Here is a 17,141-nt window from a genome sequence, read left to right on the forward strand (position 1 = left end):
TGCTAACATTGGACCCAACCATCCGGATCAGAAGGGTGGTACATCGTATCCATTGGCAGCAAATAAACTGTCAATCCAGCATGGGACAACTCGAATTCGAGGCAACCAACTTACAAGATGGCACGTATTATCACTGATTTGAACACCGAACCATCCATGGAGGATGGAGCAGAGGCGAAGCTGGCAAGAGAACAACCCCTTAACGTCACTCCCACCATCAAGAATCTCCAGGAAGGAAGGAACGATACCGGCATGTGAATCACTGAACAATGCAACCCTGCCATCGATTAGCAACTAACTTGAGGAATAAGATTTACATCGGATAAGATGTCAGAGTTCAAACCGTGCTCACAAATAATTCCGTTTCAGGACCACCACTTATTTACACAGCGAAAATGGATCAGTGAATAGATACAGTTGGGCCTGTTCTAGGACGAATGGAGTGGAAGCCACGCTTCATTCGGTCCCTCCGCTGTCGTCTGCCACAGAAGCTTTGCAGATTGGGCAGACGCTCTTCACCTGCAGCCATTTCTTGATGCAGGGCGTGATAGTCATGACCACATTTCAGCTTCCCCATGGAATCCTTGAATTTGTATTCCTCCTGCAATGCCCACCAGTTAAGGTCTTAAGGATCACCGAAATTATTGAAGACAGCAATTTGTAGGTCTTGCGTGAAACCTGCTATTCTACATGGGTATGATCTTACCAGGCAAATCACGCATCTTGCGTTCTCCTTGCCAATGCCATCCTGGGCTCGAGCAGAGCTGCAGCATGTTACCTCCATCACACAGCTTGAAATTTTTTCATCAGCCAAACCAGTGCTGACGCTGCCTATACGCTCCTCCAGAGCGAGCAGTTCCTGCATACAACAACATAGAAAGTTACATTCATGACAGAACATTTTGATGCTGGTTTGTGATTACATGTATCTAGATTCTTCCTAACCTCATAACTCATGTCATCAATGTCCAATCTCATGTCCCAGTGAGGATCAGAATCTTCTCTTGATTCATGGATAACTAACTGGTCCAGCATCATAAACCTCTGCGCACAGTGCATCTAAATCAGTCATGGCTCTGAATTGATATCATTAGCATAATCATGAATTCATGGGGAAAAAATTAACTTCTACCTCAGCTGCTGATCCTCTCAAATTATTTTCCTCAAAGATCAACGGATGGAAAGCATGGTAGGCATCCCTCAGCCTTCTACTCCAAGCACTACCACCAGGTCCTGGAGCCACATGCCCCAGATGTCTTGAAGATGCAGCAGCTTCCGCATGAAATGGTGGTGCACTTGATGTTGCTGCAAAGGTAGCAGGTGGGTAGCTAGGGGCAGCAGGTGGATAGCTAGGGATACCAGGCTCATGGGAGACCGCAGCAGAGTTGGAGGAAGTCCCAAATCCTGGGGCAGGATAAGAGCGGATGGTGTTAAGAGGAATTGCTCGGGGTACATATCCACCATGCACAAAGGCCATGCTATCAGAAGAACCAGAAAGTGCTGGGACAGGGGGGGCATTTATGTTGGTCCTCTGTGGAGCAGGATAGTATGGTCTCTCTCTGAATGTGATGCTAGAGTTTCCATCAGCCCCTGCAGAGCCACAATAAAGTTAGTGAAACATAATAAATTGAAGAAAACTGGTATTCTCCGCCATCCAAATTTCATTTAGAACAGTACTAGACTGAAATTAACTGAAAAAAACTATACTGCGATTATGGCACATATAATATAAATGTTAAAGTTTACAGCAAGAGAAGACCTTAACTCTAACATGAAAGCTACAGTTAGAAGAGCAGGGATCAAAATTAACCTGGGGGGACAAGTCTTGGAGGTACAGACAAAGGAGCTCTATCTTGTGGCACTGCTGTAGTTAGAGAAGGACCAATTGCATTACCATGGTGTGGTGGCCCATGAGTGCTGCTTGATGAGCAAGCTACAGCTGGACTGTGTCCCAAATGGATAGAATTGTGATCATGTCGCCCTCTTACATTCCTCTGAGATGCTCCATGATTACCAAAGCGATGATCACTCCAATAGCTTGAACCCATATTTGAGGGCATTCGAGGAGGGCAGGGTTCAGTAACAGGAATAGGATTTGGAGGCATGTACTGGGGGAATTGAGGATTAGACGAACTAGAAGCATAACAGCTCCAAACACTGGATCCATCCATTGGATGAAAAATTGGGTTCTTCCGCTTCTGTGCAACCCTTCTGTCATCCATATGGGAACTTGGAGTGAAGCTATCCTCAGATCTATGTGGATAACTCAAAGCAGGCGGATGCTGAGTATTATGTGGTGCTGGTGCATAGATGCTACTGGAGCTTCCAGCATGAGGATAGCCAGCGTAGGGTGCAAGCATGGTTCCAGGGGCTTCAATCGGCTGGGTATGAGGTTGGCCAATGTGGCTTGAGGATGGAAGGTCATTTGATCTTATTGTCGCTCCCCCATAACCTGGTGATAGAGGTCCATTTACCGCATCACTTCTAGGATGCATAAATATCTTTGGACCTGAAATAACAGGGTGTAAGTAAATAATTTATTGATAATGGAGATGTATAGTAAGGTGGTATACTGGTGAAGTTCGTATACCAAAAGGCAGTGGTTCATTCTGGAACCGGTTCACATGATCCATCCTGGACATATGTGTGTTGTTATTATGATGTCCCGCCATAGTAAGTGAACAGTGATATTAGATTTTCTTTAACCTGGAAAATTATAAAGGCTCCGTATTAGTATTCCAGAAAAATAAATTGCAGCTGCACACAGAGATGTAGCTGTTAATTAAAAGGAAAAGAAAATATACATAGTCACAAATGCTTAGGCTTCTGGAATATAAGGATAATTCAAGCCTTGGAACCACAAGATGTGATATTACAGTCACACATGTTAGATGCCAAAAGTCCAATAATTCATCATATCCAGTGTCTAACTTTAGCAAAAAAACTCAACACAAATGGAGTTCCCATCATATCCAAGAAGACTATGCAAACATTTGAACATCACGCTGATGTAATTAAGAAGCCAAATACAGAGCATTTTGACTAAAGTATATGGTTTACAGAAATATAAACTAGAGATGGCAATATCATTGTACATGTATAAAGGTGGAAACCCAAGATTCACCCTCAAAGTAGCAGATTTTCTTTTTTCCTACAGCTTTCGGAATTGTAAATGTAAGTTGAGAAGAAACTCTGTAAATGGCATATCATTATCATCTCAAAGTCTACCAAAAATATATACTTCAGCTAAGTCGCACTATGTAAATAATGAAAGACGAAAGAAACTAAAATGTCAATAAAAATGCAGCATTGTTTTATCTCGAACAATAGAAAAATCACTAGATAAGCAGCTATACGATTTATGGATATTTGGATCAAATAAAATATCGCAATGGTTCAGTACTAAGTATGAAAATCCTAACCTAACTTATAAAGACAGCCTCACAACATTGGTAGAGTAAAGTAGTACAAACATACACCAGAACTCTGATCAACACCAAGTGAATGGACCAATCTTAATTGGCAAAACCATAAAGAAAGCATCTGTACAAATGGTAATACAGCAGCAGTCAAAGAAGTTCAAACAATGTACAACTAAATTATATGGCATCACTTCTGAAACAGTACAGTTCATATTACATTCTATTAAACATAAACAGATCGGCCAGAATCTTCTATCTTTACATGGCATGAAAAAAAAACCATCTGAATGAACTAAGTCACAGGGAGAGAAATTTATAAATATACAAAATTCTATAAAATGGGAGGGAAAATGGATATGTAAGGCAGAAAGTATAGTGCTAGCTATCAGCTTCAGAAGCCCCAGGGAATGTGAAGACAGGTAGACATTGGATTAACATGTCAGGTACAAACATGCTGATGTAAATAAACACCAGAGGCACAAGATTGCTATGGTTCTGCCTTGAAATTGTGGTATCCTTTTGTTCTGCTTAGAATAAATGCATCTTGTTTCCAACATCATCAATTGACCTATTTCAACTAGCCACTTTTTCCGTTCAATGACAATGGCTATCTGCAAATGGCATTCTCCCAGTGATCAAAAGAAACCGGCACTTCATGGGCCCAGCTACCATTGCTGCAGCCAGTTCTACGTGATAAGCTGTTTTTTACTTGGGAAAGGATCTTCGGATCAACTAATTTGATATGAAACAACCTTTTAAAGTTCTTTTCCAAAATTTACACCAATCTATCCGTAAATCTATCACCCAAATCAGTACTACTGGGTGATCATGCTGCTCTGGCCAATACTTCCACGGGTCACGATATCCCTCTTCAGCTCTCCTATAAGTTAACAGACGGTCATGAGACTACGCTTCTCGCCTTTATACTTGATCAATGTATTTCACCATACAAAGCAACCAATGGGCTAAAGTTCTAGGTGGTAGGTGCTAAGAGTGGCACTAGTCCACCTTTTCCAGTCCTCAGAATGATATGAAGTTAGCAGCAACAGCTCTTCCAAAAATCACATTAGAGGAGCCCTCTTCTGCAGTTAAAAAAGCTGTTACAATCTTATAAGAGAAGTTGCCATCTCTCACTCTAAGGGCAACAAAAGTCCAACAGTGATGTTGAACATATGCTCTTACTGAGGACAATGTCCTCAGAAGGCCTAGACCAACTGGATCACTCCCATTTGCCACAGCAGTATTCACCACTTAACACTGCAAAAAACTAATCAAGGAGCCCCAAATTTTGCCCATTTGTTTGACCTTTCATGAGAGCTTGATTTTGGTCAATCAAGATGTCAAACAAGAAAAGGAACTCCATTTTTTGTGCAGCGTTCAACTAGTACCTGCAATGTCATTAGTAGCACAATTCAAATTATCGAATTAATAATACACTATTAGTACCTGAAAAGACTGAAAGCTAGATAATTCTGCAGATGAAGCACATTCCATGGTTCAAGATTTATTTGGACCATGGAAGAGCAACAAACTGTGGGGGCTAGAGAGAAGAGAATGCTCACATCAGGCATGTATTTCTCCTGAATAAAAGAGTGAATGTGGTTCGCAATGAATTAACATTCTCACCAGGTCTTGATATCTTACTCACCAGCACAAATATGCAACTACAATATTCTGAAACTATTCACTAACCTGAGTACCTGACCATCATATAAATCGTTGAAATGACAGTTCCTCACCCAACCTAAAGCCCGGATATGCCCCAAATTGAAGTCAAACAAATAACAGAATCAATTTGTGTCCCCAAAGACTGAACTCCAACTCTAATAAGCCTTATACATCTGCTTTCAAGAAGGTGGGCTATTGTGGGGGCCAGATCTCACTAACCTGCATTCCCATAAGGCCATAAGAGAGACAGATTTTTGTGCCATTTCTGATAAAATAGAACTGTATATATATAGTCTTATAAATAAGGAATACCTGAAGATGCAGAAGACATGTTGGCGCTAGTAACTTCAAATTTCATGCATTACCATCAAAGCAAAGGACAACAGTGTTGTACCTTTAAAAGATACAATACTTCTGCTTCTAAAGAAAAACTGACTGAAGAACTTATATGTTCTTTTGTCCGATGGAACTTATAGAGTTCCAACATGTATTGAACCATCAAAGTGTGCCTTCAATAATTTAATGGCTGTAGAAGAGTCACAGGAAGAAGGTACATTCGAAGTCTGAGACATAGCATGAGTCATACATATGATTTTTATCTTGCAATCAAATATGTGTTAAGAGATGCATGAACTATATTCCTAGTGCATAGCTTAACAATTATGACTGTTCCTGTTGTTTATGCTTACACATACAAGAAACTGTTACCAAAATATCGACGTAATTGTCATCACAGATAGATAAGTGGATATACATGACATTCAGATTTAGAGTAAATATATTTTCTGGCTTCTGTTACCAAAGATGCCTTGCTAATAAACAGGAAGGCAGATTGAGAAAAGAATTTCAAAACTATAATCTATAGAGGTCAAAAGCGTCGCTCATGAATGCGCTTCAAGGTTGATTGGAAGTAGATATCGAAACACTTTCCCTGGTATGCCAAATATGTGTGGAGTTCCAAAACTTAAGAGTAAGTAAACCTGGGACAGGGAAACTGATTCCTAAAACAGCTAGACGCCAATTAGTCATCCATGCAGTCAGACAGCTTCAATTGGAAAATTACAGGTACAAGCTGAACCATAGTGACATAGTGTTAAAAGTGGAGAGGGGTCAATTCAACAGAAGGGTTATAAAAAGAAGCAATGGGTCAAAACAGATTGATCGATAGCTGAGACATAGTGATGCAAATATCGCCTGACAATAAGGATTGTTTGATATCAACCCACCATGGCCATATAACAAAACAAGCTTCAGAACTGAGACGGGCAGTGATCAGGAGCATTCCCCATTTGCCGAGACTGTGCTTCCATCCTAAATAACATGACCTCATGATACCAGTCCAATCAGAGACCAACCATACCAAGACATACCCACGTTCTATCTGTAGAAGCTTAAGTTAGTGATAGATTGGGGGGGACTAGAAATTCACTACAAAGGTATAGGAGGCACAACTGTGGGATTTGAATTATTTAAGAAGCGTGGTAGGATTAGATGATAGAGAGGAAGCAAACAGCTAGAATACATAAGGATCAACGAGCGATCAACTATGATTGCAGCACGCCTTTCTTCCGGAACCATTGCAGAAAGAGGAAAGCGGAGTCAGGACAGAATTTTAAAAAAAAATGTAGTGAAGGGACCACTACGGATTAGGAGATCCGGGGCACTCTCACAGCAGCCACTACGCTTTCCCGCGCAGAATCGATGCACCGTGCCGCTCAATCGCACTAATCCAGCCGAGGTAACTATGACCGCGCCGAGCGGTCAGCGACCCCAAATCCCCCATTACTATTGTTTTGACCGCGACGCAGCAGCTAAGGGAACCCCCGACCTCGCGCCCCGACCCTCGAATTCCTCCTAAATCCCCGAGCATCAACGCACCCGCGAGGCTGGACTGCACCCCCAGAAAAACCCCGATCAAACCGCACAGCGCCCCCTTACCAAATCGAATGCACACGAGTAGCACGCGGATTAAGCGGGGGGCTGGGGGGGAGACCGAATCGGAGGGGTATACCTTCGCGGACGGCCGATCGGCGGGTCGAATCGGCGCGGCGCCGCCTCCCTCCCGGCGGGGCGAGAGGGCTCACCCGGGCCGCCTTCTCGCGAGCACGCAACCGCCCTGTTGCTTTCTCCAGAGAGCGGAGGAATTGTTCCTGTTGCTGTGGCTTCTTCCGGGGGGAAAGGGGTGAGGCGAGGCAGGGGCTATTTATAGGTCGGAGGCGGAGCGGGAGGTGCGGAGGTGGGGGCGCCGGGGGAAAGGGACCGGGCCCACGGATCTGTGGCACGTGGGTGCATTTTCGGTGGTCTTCGGAGAGATTAGGCGGCGGGCGCTGAGTTGGGGTCCGGCGCGGCCGGCCCACGTGTCAGTGTGGGACGGGTGGGGCCGCGAGCTGGCTCGGCCTCGAGCGGACCAGTAGATGGGCCATGGGTGGAACCGTGGCGCGACGGACACGGCCAGCGTGGCCTCGGCGGACGGCGGCATGGCTCAGTGGCTTTCACGTTTCTCTCTGTGATGACCGGTGAGATACATGAAAGGTTATCCGCATGCCGTGGTGTATCTGGTAGACCGGGACTCATAGTCTCGCACCACATCAGCTCAACAAAATTTTGGTGTTTCAGACAAAATAAGTAAGCTGTTACGTGTGGACTGTGGACAGCATCATTTTCCTCCATCCTAAACTTTGATGAAATCATGCATTTGACTCGAGCTGTCGAGCAAATAAATTTGTGGCATTTCCCTTTCTTTTTCGTTACGGATATCTCATCACAGACGTTTGGGGGTGTCAAAATGAGAAAGGGAGAGAAAATAACCAAACTATAGGGGAGTTTGGATCCAACTAGTCTATCTAAACAGGAGTGTTAATGGGATGAGATTAACTTTAAACAAGACTCAAAAAATTTAACAGATGTAGAATGCTAGTACTCTCTCCGTTCCAAAATATAGATTTGACCACTCGTCTTATTCAAAAATTTATATAAATATAGTCAAATTTAAGTCATTTTTGAACAACTTGTATTGATAAAGCAAGCCACAAACAAAGAAGTAATATTTAGCACAAATTTTTAAATAAGACGAGTGATCAAATTTGGAGTTGAAAAAGTCAAACGACCTATAATTTAAAATGTAAGGAGTATATGCTAAAGTTTAATAGCATCTAACTTTAGCCAATCGAAATAGGGCCTATGCCTACTTAATTGCCTAGGAAGCATTTGAGAGATTAAAAAGTCCACAGAGGTGACAAAAGAAGTTACTGTCTCTATTAGCTTGGTGTCTCGTACAATTTCAATGCGGAAGTCATCCCTCTCTCTCTCCTATGTGTAATGGGTCTTTCTCAGCCCATGGTGCTGGCGACCTCTTCTCACACAATGGGACACTTTCTCTTGATTCACAAGTATAGTCATCAATAATTGGCAAAAACAAATTTGGAATCTAGATATCTCTGTTATACTGTGAGAGCTCTTTGTGGAACTCATGGATTACTCTGCATGGATTCGGAGAAATTAAAAGCCAACAGACCGTGTTTACACTTGAGTGATTGGTTGAGTAATCTTCTCCTATTCGTACTTAGGCCTCCTCCAAAGGATAGCTTAAAGCTAGCAAAAATAGTTTTTTACTCCATAATTAAACAGTAGCAAAAGTGAATAGTTAGCGAAAAGTTAGTAGTCTGTCTATAATGTTTTTCAACGTGCTTTTCTCTTACTGCACGACATTCAATACTGGTTTAGACCTAGCTACTAGCTCTAAATTTATTTGCTTAGGCCATCTCCAACGGAGTAGACGAAATCGCCGATCGAGCAGGAGCCGTTAAACAATAAAAAACTGAAAAGATGTCCTTCTCGGTCCTCGTTTTGTGTTTCTACTCTCACGTATCTTCGGCAAACATGCTATAAGCTAGCGGTGAGATAAGAGCTGGTGCAGCAATTTTTATGATTCCTCTCTCCTTCAACTCAGCTCAAGCCAACGATATCTCCCCTTGTTGGAGGAGGCCTTATAGATACCTGCTAACTCTTACCATTGGAGAAGGTCTCGGAACCGAATGCCACATGTTTTTTTCGAGCCGCCACATCGAATTCGAATCACCCTCAGCTGCTAGTGGCATGCCGCGAGAGTTTGTATCCGGGCAGTTAGGCTGACGGTGGTTGCGCTGATCCTTCCACCATCTCTACAGTAGTAATTGTTTCGATCTTTAATGTGAAAAAAATTAGAATTGGATTGAATTAAACAAGTTTTCGGATGAGTTTCAGCTAAAAACCGTAGTACTGTTAGCATGAGTTTTGAGAAAAAAAATGTTTTCGGCTCCTATTGCTAGGTCGTGTACTCGTGTTTGACTGGGTGAAAAGATCAAATCTGTGCTCAGTTTTCTCGCTCCAATATTCCTCACCTTGAGGCCCAGTACATTCTCAATTCAAATTCCTGGTTTTACGGGCCTTCTTTTAAATTACTCAATTGTTGGAGTTCCCGCTTAAGGCGAGATTTGTGGAAACTGATTTTGAGAAAACGGAGCGTTCCCGCTCCTTGGCATTCCTCCCTGGACCATCTCGCCTTGCCTCGATTCTAGGCAATCATCGCGCGCCTAACCTTCTATATGGAGTAACACGATCATCGGTGAGAAACAATCTAGTACGTGCATTCGACGCGCCGCTTATTGGTACTCTCCTGGAGCTCGATCGCCATGGCCTCACCCGCCGCCACCTCCGACGACCTCTCCACCTTCGGCAAGTCCTCCCTCCGCCTGAGGCTGGACCTCCAGCCGCCGCAAGTACTACCCGAGAGCTCCGACAGCGGCGTTGATCGGGCGGTGGCGGATCTCCTCGCCGCGGCGTTCGCCGGCGACATCCCCCGCTCGAGGAGTGAGTAATCGCAACGCCTTCCGATCCATTTCTAGTTTTGTACAGCGGATGTCGCGAGTGTTTAGTTTGACGGATCGACCACGCGGTGGTGGGGGTACCTTCGGATCGCAGAGTCGGCGAGGAAGCTGGCCAAGGCCGGGAAGGGCGTGGACGAGGCGGTGGCGGCCGTCGGCGACCCGGAGAGCAAGCGCCACGGGGCGCTCCACCTGGGCGCAGCGGCTGGTAAGGTGGAGATGTGCAAGCTGCTGATCGAAGATTTCCAAGCCAACGTCGACGCCACCGACGTCGAAGGTAATTTAATCTGATCTGTCGGATGGATCTGGCGCAATCGGTTGCGCGATCGTCTCGTTCCGAGAGTTCGTTGTTGGTCGCTGCGAGAAGCCACCGCCGTACGTCATGGCTAGCTGGGGATCGTGGATCAAGCGCCGAGGCCGGTGGTGAGTTGTAGTCTGATGGAGGGCTGGGGTTGCCCGGGACTGTGGGAGAAGCCGAGAAGGTGATGCCGTGCTGCTGCTCCGGCGGCAGGAGGAATACAAGTCGTCTTTTGCACACGATCGCCCGCTTCGCTTGCCATCTGTTGAAGGCCCAAATGTAGGAATAGGGAATAGGTTAGCAGCCCAATGGCCGATTCCCATTCCTGATTCGATCCAAAAACGGCCAGCCCAAAGCCCACCTGTGATCCAGCATCGCCTCTGCGTCGGGGAGGTTCCAATTCTCTCATCAGTGACGGTGGCGGCAGCCAGCCGGCGGCGGCGCAGGCGCGCGGGCGCGGCCCTGCCGGTAGTCGAACGGCGGGAAGTCGGCGATGTGGGATGACAAGTGCGGACCCGATAATTCATTTTGATTTGCGAATTTCGAGTTGTGAGTTTGTGTCTACTGTCTAGTACCTTGTGATTTTTAACGATGGCATATTTGATGATGAATGCCACCGCCGCAGCCAATTTCCACCGATCCTAGAAACTGGAGAGATCTACTGACGGATCATATAAGGCAGTAGCATATCTTGTTTCTTATTCGGTTGCAGATGGTTGATTCATGTGACATGCTTGCCGAGTCATTGAGCAGCTAAGTAGTATAATTTTGGCGATCTAGGTGGAAGTTTCCACTTAATTTTTGAATGTAGGACGTGGTTCATCTATACACTACATACTTGTACATGTTCTGATATGCTTTTGGTAGGTGGATTCATGGTCATATATCATTTCGTTAGTTAAGAGGCTAGAAATATTCTTATTTCTTATGAAGTGCTTGCCATTCATTCTTTTGTTAGGTGCGACCCCCCTAGTTTTTGCAGTACAGGGTACAGGATCTACAGCTGTTGTGAGCCTTCTTCTCAGTCATGGAGCTGATGCAAACAAAGCGGACAATGGTGGAATTTCTCCGCTCCATATTGCAGCAGCAGAACGAGGTTCTCTATGCCCCTGCATGAATGTGTTCCGGACTTCTTTACATGTTTGCTGAATTCTGTTTGACATATCCTGCCAAATCCATATTCTTGTCTTTCAAATATGATCATTTGTCTCCATTTTTTTTGTTGGACAAATGAGGTGATATGAATGCTTTAACTAGTGCGATACACTCATCTTGCATATAGATATGCTTTAGCGATTAATTCTTAAAACAATTGAGCTTAGCGATGTTGAGTTATGAAACACATTTTTTAATATATCCTAGATGTTGAATCATTTTTATATGTTGTATCCAGGATTCTATGAAGTAGCAGAGTTGTTAATGTCCAAAGGAGCTGATGTTGACCCCATCTGCGAGAATGGTGGAGCACCAGTACACATTGCTGCTAAAAACGGGCATGCAAAAGTGTTGAAGTTATTGTTGCGGAATAAAGCAGATGTGATTATTCCTTTCCTTTCGCATTCTTAGTTGTCCTTTTTTTCATCAATATGTATGTGTTGGAGTTCAGACTTGGCTGGTAATCTTTGTCTTTGCCCACTCTTATCTTGAGGGTCCTTCCAAGTTTTCCCAACCCTGGAAATTTGGTGTACTAGGTGTCTAGGTTCAACCATGTGATGGGTATAATGCTAGCTTTACTTGCTTTGAGAGGATCAACTTGGGGGGGGGGGGGGGGGGGGTTTGCCACCTCCATTTCATTGCTTTTGTCAAATAACATCATTATTTGGCTATTTGGCTCATACCCACAATGTGTCAGTTTATGGATGCCTTTGCGCAAGATTACAGTATTGTAAGTTCAGTTGTCTTTTCTTGAACGAAATTATTGTTCTTGCTTGATGTACTTGCTGCCATGGACAGTTCGTATGTGACTTTTCATCATGCATGAGAGGTTGGTGACAATAATGGCTAAATACCTTGAAGTATCCTTATTTTCCTGCTACATTCTTGGAGCCCTCGTTTGCCTTATGCAGAGGAAGCAATTCTTGAAGCTTAATTGATAATGCTAGATTTTTTTATTTGAAAAATGTGTATTGCCTTGTCCAATTATTTATCCGGAAAAGAAGATGATATTTCATCATGGGTTCCCAAAGACCAAATTACATACTTCTCATTGTAATATATATAATTTTAAAGGAAAGTGGAAAAAGTGATCAATTACTGATTTTGCACTTATACTAACAATTGCTTGTTGCACTAATCTTTTTATCTACGATAATTGTATTATTTTCCTTTTTCCCAGAGTGAAAGACTTTCCACTTCATTCAATACACCACTGGTGGCGTCACTCTTTGGCTCTTCAGTGGAGTGCTTGGAAGTACTTATTGAGGTGCTGTGATTATTCCTTTAGATCCACAATGCAACCCCGAGAGTTCTAGCCCTTGGAGCAGAACAAGTTTGATAAGATGAGCATAAATTTCTCCATGTTTTTGGAAAAGCTGTCTCCAACACTGTGTGTGTACATATTCCGTTCTGCAGGCTGGTGTTGATGTCAATGCTGGTAGTCCTGCAACTCCGTTAACATTAGCTGCTGATAAAGGCTTAACTGAGTTCATCAATTGTCTGCTGGAAGCTGGTGCTGATGCAAATATTCCTGATGAAGTGAGTTTTATCCTCATATTTAGCCTATTGTTTGTTGCCTTGTTGCTGTTGTTTGACTTCTGGATTTCTCCCGTCATAAAAAAAACTCTGGATTTCTGTCCATTGTGATGTTAATTAGTTTTATGTAGCTTGGCAAGATCTATATAACTCTTCTGTATTGTATTAAAAAACGCCCTTGGTTACGCAAGTACATTTAGGCTAATAACAAAGATTATTAGTTGATGAATAGGCAGTCACTGCCTTCTTGCATGGCCCAAGGTATGTCGGTCGCGGGAACTTGGGGGGCTAGGAATTTCAGACCTGAAATCTCTCGGTTTTGCATTAAGAGTTCGATGGCCAATTGGCCATGGCTCAAGAAGTCTGAACCAAACAAACCATGGGCCAGTCTGCCTCTACAAATCAGCAAGGAAATGGAGTGCTTTCTCTCTATGGCTGTGATTACTGAGGTTGGGGATGGCGCCAATACACTTTTTTGGAAGGATAAATGGCTCGCAGGAAAAAATATCCAAGATATCGCGCCTCACGTCTATGCCTTGGTCTCAAGAAGAACAGCTGCTAGACGTTCTGTTCTTGAGGCCCTGATCAATGAAAAATGGATAGAGGATATTCAGGGGTCAATTTCTCCAGAAGCCCTGATGGAGTATCTAGTCTTATGGGATGTGATATTAGAGGTAGACTTACATGTGGGGGTTCAGGACAAACATATTTGGAGGCTTTCCACCTCAGGACAATATACAGCACGGTCGGCTTATGATGCTTTATTTCAGGGGGGCATTTATTTCAGACCACATGAAAGGATTTGGAAGTCCTGGGCTCCATCCAAATGCCGTTTTTTCATGTGGTTAGTCGCTCATAATCGGTGCTGGACTGCTAATCGCTTGGCTCGTCGATGCCTTCAACATCCAGATAAGTGTCTTTTGTGTGATCAGGAGGACGAGAACATACAACATTTGTTCATTGGGTGTGTGGTCGCCAGGCAGTTTTGGTACTCCCTCCTTCATAGCGTTGGCCTCTCTCAGCTGTCTCCGGCGGTTAACGACTCTCCTTTCGACGCATGGTGGGAAAGGGTGGCAGCAGCAGTTACTGGAGATGTGCAAAGAGGGCTAAACTCGCTTATCATCCTTGGTGCTTGGTGTATATGGAAGCATAGGAATAACTGCGTTTTTAATGGGGCTTCCCCAAGTGTTGCCAGCATGCTAAGCATGGCTAGAGATGAGGCTCATTTGTGGACCCTGGCAGGTGCCAAGGGTCTTGCCTCTCTCTCGGTCAGGGTTGTTGGCTAGGATGTTCTTGTCCAGGGTCTTGGGTCAATCTTACATGTAACAGGCGATTTATTCCCCCTCTAGTTTGGGTGTGTGTGGGTGTGTGTGGGGGTCTTTCTGTATGACTCCAACCTTCTTCTATTAATACAATGATACGCAGCTCTCCTGTGTGTTCGAGAAAAAAAAAAGAATAATGTTGACACATGAACATTTGTTGACTTTTGTGTACATTGAACTGTTACAAACTCAATTTATTAAGTGGATTTCTTGAGCAATTATGGAAATATAGCCACCAACAAGATAAGTTTTACGATGTCGTAGTTGTCTCAAGAATGCTCTATGTTTCGCAAATATTGAAGTGGACATGGTCCTTCATTTGACATGGGAAAGAAAAGAACAAAGAACAAACGGGATCATTCTAAATGCTCTGCACCTGTTCATTCATTCACTTGTTCTCTAACTCTTCACCATTAGAATGGCATTCTAATGTGACCGCTTTATTTCTTTATTTATACATTGTCAAGTGTTCTCCTAGGGACAATAAGAATTCGCACACCCTCACTACCATATTCTACTATACAGTAGTACAGTAGTGGATTGCCCCATGGTCTATAATTCCTTTCACTCCTTTTTTTAAGTGGCATGCCTAGCGTAGATCTTTTTTTTACCACGTTACTGATTGTGCAACAGATGGCCTAGTTGTGATATGGCTCTATTCTTTTTCTTTTATATAAGAAAACTTATTCTTATTGTGGATGCTTAACAGAATGGTAAAATGCCCGTAGAAATTGTGGCACTGAAAGGATGGGAGGAATGCGTTAAGCTCCTTTTCCCTGTCACAACCCCTTTGCTTGAATATGCAGACTGGAGCATTGATGGAATAATTCAGCATGGGAAAACTGTGAGTGTCAATGCCACAACTAGCCTTGTTATCTACCTTTTTTCTTTCTACTGAATCACAGTTGGAATCATGTTGGTAGCCGAGATCCTTTGGAAGATTATGTTGTCATTTCCATGCATTTATGGATTCTGTATCAACTTCCACTTGTGCATATGATTTAGGTACGCCTGCGCCAAGCATATAAGATTAAAGCATAAGGCGATGCTGCATTCCGGAAGAAGGATTATCTCGCATCATCTCGCTATACTCTTGTAAGTTCTTGCACATCTCATTAGATTCAACCCGCACGTCCATTAGTCAGTAGCAATAGGCAAAAGCAGCACATTGCCTAAACAGCTTTTAAGACGAGAAGTTGTCAAAGAGACGCTGTCGACGAACTAACTGCATACCTGGCATGAGCTTCAGGCCCTGGAAATGGACCCCAACGATTGCACCATGTACGCAAAGAGGAGCCTCTGCTTCCAGCGCATGAACGACAAAGGGAGCGCCATGGCTGACGCCAAGGCCTACAGAGACATGCGACAGGACCTGCCGGAACCTTGCTCCGAGGAGGAAGGAGCTGCTCTGAAGCTGGTTGAGGTGAGGTGTGTTGTGTTATGTTGTGCTGTATGTATCACTCTGTTTGACGTGCATTCTTTCACTCTGGTTCTTTTATTTTTGTTTTCGAAAACACACAGTACAGATTCTGTCTGATTCCTTGACCGTGCTCACGTTTCCGTCTGTCCGTTTGTCTTCAGGAGTACTGCAGGGGAATCGAAGCGCTCATGTCTGGCCTCAACTTGGGCCCTGAAAGTGGCCCGGCTGACAAGGGTTCTAGCACCAAAGCAGCAGCAGGAGCTGGGCCACGGTTACGCAGGTCAACCAGAGAGAAGAAGCCCAACACGCGCTTCAGTGGGCCTGAATGGGCTACCTGAGCCTTGTGCCTCAAATGGCTCCGGTTTTTCCCTGAAGAGCCGCGAAAGCTGCAGGATGGAGATGCGTGTTGCGTACCATATACAAACTTTCCTTTGTCATTATTATCTCAAAAAAAAAAACTTCCTTCGTCATCAACATAAGACGATGGTTTGTTAATGTTAATGGGATTTTGATGAACTGATTGGTCGACGTGACTTGTCGCTATTTAACTTTGTTTGGTTCTGCATTCTGTCCTTAGCTTATTTTGACGAATTGCCGTTTTTCACTGTCGGCCATATGGAGGTCACTAGGACAGCAGCGCGCTCCGTCGCGCCCGGTTTGCTTTTTAGTCTCCAGCGAGTCGCGCCGCCGCAAGCCCAGCGCGCGTGCGGGCGTCCGCACCTCCACCTGCGCGCGGGGCAGCCGCGGCCCCTCTCCGCCGGCTCCTCCGACGGGGTCAAGGCGGTGGAGGCCACTGCCCCTCTCAAGTGCGGCCACGGCCCCCTCGTCGACGGCGGCCCTGGCGCGCGGGCCGCGGCGGGGTGGCCACGGCAGCAAGGCGGCGCTCCGTGCGCGGGCGTCCGGCCGGCCACCTGTCCCGGCCCAGGCGGGCCGCCGGTGGCCCCTGCCTGCCCCGGTGCACGCGGGCGGGCCGTGGCGAGCCGGCGGCCGTGCGCGGCGTGGCGAGCCGGGCCAGCCGGGCGCGACGTGCCTCGCGGGGGGCATGGCGAGCAGGGGAAGGTGGCGGGGAGGGCGCCACGGCCACGGTGGAGGTGTGCGGAGCTGCGGCGGCGAACGGAGCTGCGACGGGGCGGGTCGGTACGCGTCGAGCCTCGCTCCACAGCGTGGATCTGCGGCGGCGGCGGGCGTCCCCTTCCTTCCCTCCCTCTTCCCCTGCGGGCGGGGCTCGGGCGGCACAGCGCAGCGGGCGGTGGCGACGGGGGAGCAACGAAGGCGCGGGCGGAGCTCTCCCTCCCTCCCTCTCTCCCTCTCTCTCTCTCGCTCTCGCGGCGCAGCAGACTGGCGGCAGCGGCTCCTCGCACGGCGCAGCGCTCGGCGGGGCGGCGTCCTCGTGAGGCCGTGACCCATCCCCGACGCAACGATGCGCCCTCCTCCCCAGTCTTCTCCATGGCCGCATCC

General features: G+C 45.6%; 1 protein-coding gene, 1 long non-coding RNA gene and 1 pseudogene across 3 annotated transcripts; 2 read left to right on the forward strand and 1 right to left on the reverse strand.

Moving 5' to 3' along the window:
• Positions 1-456: 456 nt before the first annotated feature.
• Positions 457-7,077, reverse strand: LOC120697530 (annotated as a pseudogene). The gene is made up of 7 exons (XR_005684521.1): positions 5,403-7,077; positions 2,591-5,309; positions 1,811-2,509; positions 1,133-1,590; positions 946-1,044; positions 707-859; positions 457-601 (listed from the first exon to the last, which is right to left on the reverse strand). The product of XR_005684521.1 is annotated as an E3 ubiquitin-protein ligase MBR1-like (transcript).
• Positions 7,078-9,760: 2,683 nt separating this feature from the next.
• Positions 9,761-11,816, forward strand: LOC120700593 (serine/threonine-protein phosphatase 6 regulatory ankyrin repeat subunit C-like). Its single transcript, XM_039984843.1, has 3 exons — positions 9,761-9,938; positions 10,050-10,229; positions 11,644-11,816. Exons 1-3 carry the CDS (start codon positions 9,761-9,763, stop codon positions 11,814-11,816), a joined length of 531 nt encoding a protein of 176 aa, XP_039840777.1.
• A 279-nt stretch (positions 11,817-12,095) lies between these two features.
• On the forward strand, positions 12,096-16,146 carry LOC120697531. The gene is made up of 6 exons (XR_005684522.1): positions 12,096-12,672; positions 12,822-12,944; positions 14,973-15,107; positions 15,269-15,358; positions 15,513-15,686; positions 15,845-16,146. It is a non-coding gene; the product is annotated as an uncharacterized LOC120697531 (long non-coding RNA).
• Positions 16,147-17,141: the final 995 nt, after the last annotated feature.

Source organism: Panicum virgatum, chromosome 3K (assembly GCF_016808335.1).
Source record: "Panicum virgatum strain AP13 chromosome 3K, P.virgatum_v5, whole genome shotgun sequence".
In the NCBI taxonomy this organism is placed as follows: Eukaryota; Viridiplantae; Streptophyta; class Magnoliopsida; order Poales; family Poaceae; genus Panicum; species Panicum virgatum.

Excerpts from the sequence above, each read along its gene's own strand:
- LOC120700593 (XM_039984843.1), top strand. The coding sequence starts at position 9,761 with ATGGCCTCACCCGCCGCCACCTCCGACGACCTCTCCACCTTCGGCAAG. Across the intron at positions 9,939-10,049 it reads CGACATCCCCCGCTCGAGGA|AGTCGGCGAGGAAGCTGGCC; the intron begins GTGAGTAATCGC and ends TTCGGATCGCAG. Across the intron at positions 10,230-11,643 it reads CGACGCCACCGACGTCGAAG|GATTCTATGAAGTAGCAGAG; the intron begins GTAATTTAATCT and ends TGTTGTATCCAG.